General features: G+C 47.8%; 1 protein-coding gene across 1 annotated transcript in view; it reads right to left on the reverse strand.

Annotated features, from left to right (window-relative positions):
- Positions 1–655: 655 nt before the first annotated feature.
- Positions 656–3,661, reverse strand: part of MUSTN1 (musculoskeletal, embryonic nuclear protein 1) — a 4,085-nt gene continuing 1,079 nt past the window's right edge. Inside the window, exons 2-3 of the mRNA XM_009870333.1 lie at positions 1,691–1,811; positions 656–895 (exon numbers count right to left, since the gene is read on the reverse strand). Of these exons, the coding sequence (XP_009868635.1) occupies positions 789–895; positions 1,691–1,811 (228 nt within the window). The 3' untranslated portion in view covers positions 656–788. The remainder of the gene's footprint in view (positions 896–1,690; positions 1,812–3,661) is intronic.

Below are 3,661 nucleotides of genomic sequence, written 5' to 3' on the forward strand. Positions count from 1 at the left end.
GCGCCTGTGCTGCTGGCCCGTCACCCCGCTCCTCACCTCACCCCGCTCCTCACCTGATCCAGCAGAACCTCGAAGACAAAAAAGCTGTTGGGGAAGGGGCAGAAGGACCTTCCTCAGCCCTGGGGCACACGGACAGGCCGGCATCCTGCCTCCCAGCAGAGCTGCTTCAGGGCAAAGCGCCGCCCTGAGGGAGCCATGAGGGTGGAGCCGTGAAGGGAGAGGGATAAGGGTGGGAACACGGGGGAAGCCATGAGGGCGGGGGCTGTCGCACTGTGGCACACGCCAGGCCTGAAGGTCCCCGGAGGGTGTGGCTGCGGTCAGCCACAGGTTTGGGCGAAATCTCCAGGTTTCTGTGATGCTCCTTGGACCAGCTCCTCCTCACCTCCCTCTCGGCAAGGGCACAGTGTGAAGAAATTGCGCTGACACTAGAACTGTGACATCGAGGTGTTTATTCTTTGTGTTTGACAGACTAGATCATAGCTTGTAATGCCGAAGTGACCACAGAATTAATCTAAGCCTGAACTGAAACTGGTCACCAGTGTGCCAAGCTGTGTCCAACAACCTTTTTTTTTATTAAATCATTATAGCAAACACTGCTCAAGACATAGAAAGAAAGCTCATAATAAAAATCGACATGGAAATTGCGCTTTTTGACATGAGTCTATTCCCTACTTAATGGCTTACAGTCGAAATTAGCTACTTAGGTCTACATTGACTTTAGTGTAAAAGGCAAAAATCTGGGAAAACGTTATAGCCACCATCTGGGGAAGACACATTCAGCTCCGTCGTCAGCCGAAGACGCTCTTGGCCGGCTGCTCTTTTGGTTTCTCAAAGACCGTTTCACCTCCTGTCCGATCCCGGCTGAATATGGAGGGTGCCACAGAGCCCATTTGTTCTTGGAAAAGAAAACCAGGAGAGGCAATCAATGAAGTGGCAGATTAAACTCAGGGAGTATAAAACTAGTGCTGCTGAAATACAGATATATATATATACATACACATTTGATAAATACTTCACCTGCCCATCAACCTCCCAGCCCCTAAAGCACAGTGCTCCCATCCCAAGCACAGGGCAGCCAACAGGCAGGTGATTGCTACCATTGACTGGCCCCAAATCCCCGCAGGTGGCGTAGAAACCTTGAAAACACCAAGGACCTGGCTAGTGTGATGAAAAGAGGTTAAATTGAATCATTTTCCTTATGCTATCCCACTGGTGATGGAAAAGGAACAAAACCCCAGAGCATCAGGTGTGTTAAGTACAAGCAGCCACTCTCTTCTCTCTCACCTTCTCCCCTTTATCCTCCCCAGTTTCTGCTCCATCTCAAACGCTACAAATTCATGAGATGCCAAAAATCCCCCAGTTTAAGACCAAGCCTCCCATCTTCAACTCGGGCAGTCATTGACATCGACTGTGGTCCCAGGGCTTGGTGTGAGCCCTTGCTCAGAAACCAAGGTCAGGGCTCTCCCTCCTGCTTTGTGCAGAGGGGAGAAGGGTCACTCCGAGCAGAGCCGTGTTGGCTCCTCTTGGTGCCGGCAGGACGGTGGATGCAAAGCTCCTGCACAGCCAGGTCAGGTCGGCAAGCGCACCACTGGCTGCCATTTCAGAGACCCACCCTTCATCTTGAAAAGAGCAATTAAGTCGACATTTTTCTTTGGAAGTCTGCTTAATTGTTTCCCCCAAGGAGACTTACCACACTGCTTCATTACTTGGTAGGTTTTGGATTTAATTTCCTGGTTTTTGGAAAGGTTTCCTCTGGCTCCTTTGAGGTCTTCTTCCTTCACTGGAGGACGCTTCTTTTTCACAGGGGCTGGCTAAAAGCAGACGTATTGCCCACACATGAGGACTTTGTGTATAGAAGCATAGGGAGCAAAGCTGCCTTAACCCAAAAGCTACAACGTGCAGAGTTGCTAACACAATATTCCACCTATTCCAGTTCCAAGACTGCCTACTCAGCTACTCCAGATCCTTTCATAATCACAATTTTACTTCTCTTCTCAAAAACGTGTTGCCACAATTACTGTTCTACTCTGGAATTGTCTTCTGACTGTACAGCCTTTGGATTGCTTAATTTTTAGTTTTAGTTTATTTTTAAATTTTCTTTCTCCAGCCTTGCCTGGCCATTTTGCATGTACAGATTTGTAATTCAACAACCTGTCCAAAACTCAGGAAGGAAAAAAATCCTTCATTACTAAATTGTGCTTGTGCTTCTGTCCATTCATTACTTCTTTTGGGACTGGTCAGAGAGATTCTGATAGTTTCAGTTGAAAGAAACTTGACACTTGACCCACAGAGATTGACCTTAAATTTAGGGAACAAAGATATCTGAGCACTCCAACAGGGTTGTCTACAAGCACATACTGAACACATCTGAAACACTGGACTCAGAACTCAAAAAAGGGCATCTAATATAGAAACAAGACACATCATCAGGTGGTGCACTGCAACGGCCAAGTACTGATCTGTTTACAGCTTACATTGCTAGAAGAAAATCAGGATAACACTGGTTCCTATCAGCCTATCCCTACCTTTAATTAGCACTTCAAAGTCAGACAAAGTCAGCAGCAGTCAACACCATTAACACCTCTTCAGTTTACTGTTTCAAGGACGGATTGCCAAGGTCCCACCAGGCAGACCTTGCAGCAGGGTGCAAGGGCACAGGAAATATGAATAAAAAAGAATAAGAGACCCTCACACTCCAACTCTAACAGATCTGCACACTGAACCATCAACAAGAAAATTACAGGGTTTCTGATATTTGGGTTTTGGCATCAGTGGAGCCCACTTACGCATTTCTCAGCACTGCCTGTAAAGCTAAAAACAGTTGTGGAGAGAAACAAATCCCTCAAGGCGAGGGAATGGTTGGAGCAGTGAGCCCCAGGATGCTTGCAGGGATGGCGTGTGCATGCCTGGCTCTCGGCAGGGGCAGGCTGGTTCCACTGGAGCCTTCAGCGTGCTTCCTGCTGGCTGTAAATTCCTGGGAAAGCTCAGAATAGCCTGCTGTCAATCCCATTTGTATGTGCTGTGGGAAACAAAACATTCACAAGACCTCTGGGGAAAACACTCTACAAGTAGCCAAAGCAAGCAAGGGGAAAGGGTGGTAGCGAACCCTTCAAAATTCACAACAGCTTTTGCTTGGTAAGCTCATTAACCAAACATCCCTACAGCCAGGGTTTCATTTGTTTTTCTGCAATGAAAATTAGCATGTGATGGGAACAATCCCCACACCCATGGCACGGCCCCACAGGCAACCGATACAGACCCGTGTTGACTCCAACACAGAAAGGGAAAAAAAAATCCCCATTTTGTTAACAGGAATAGGGAACTTGATAAGGTCCTTCACTCATCATGGCAAGAAACAATCACTGTGAGGCTTCTGCCACCAGGGAGTTCTTGACTACAAGGTAAGGGAAGGAAGCATTTGAGGTGCACCAAGACACGACCAGACTTGAGCAGAACCGTCAAATTTCATCCCTTTATTTTAAAATAAAACCTGTCACACTTTGATTATGGGTGGATTTTCCAGCAGGATAGCTGCCGTAGGTTAGCTGGCCATCAGCTAAAAAGCAAAACAGCTGCACAGAAAGGCTACTGTGAGCCACAGAGGTGAGCCCTGGACCTGCCGGGACCGGCAGGTGCCAGCACCGAAGCACTCACGCCGCTC

The sequence above is a fragment of the Apaloderma vittatum genome, unplaced genomic scaffold (assembly GCF_000703405.1).
Source record: "Apaloderma vittatum isolate BGI_N311 unplaced genomic scaffold, ASM70340v1 scaffold7245, whole genome shotgun sequence".
In the NCBI taxonomy this organism is placed as follows: Eukaryota; Metazoa; Chordata; class Aves; order Trogoniformes; family Trogonidae; genus Apaloderma; species Apaloderma vittatum.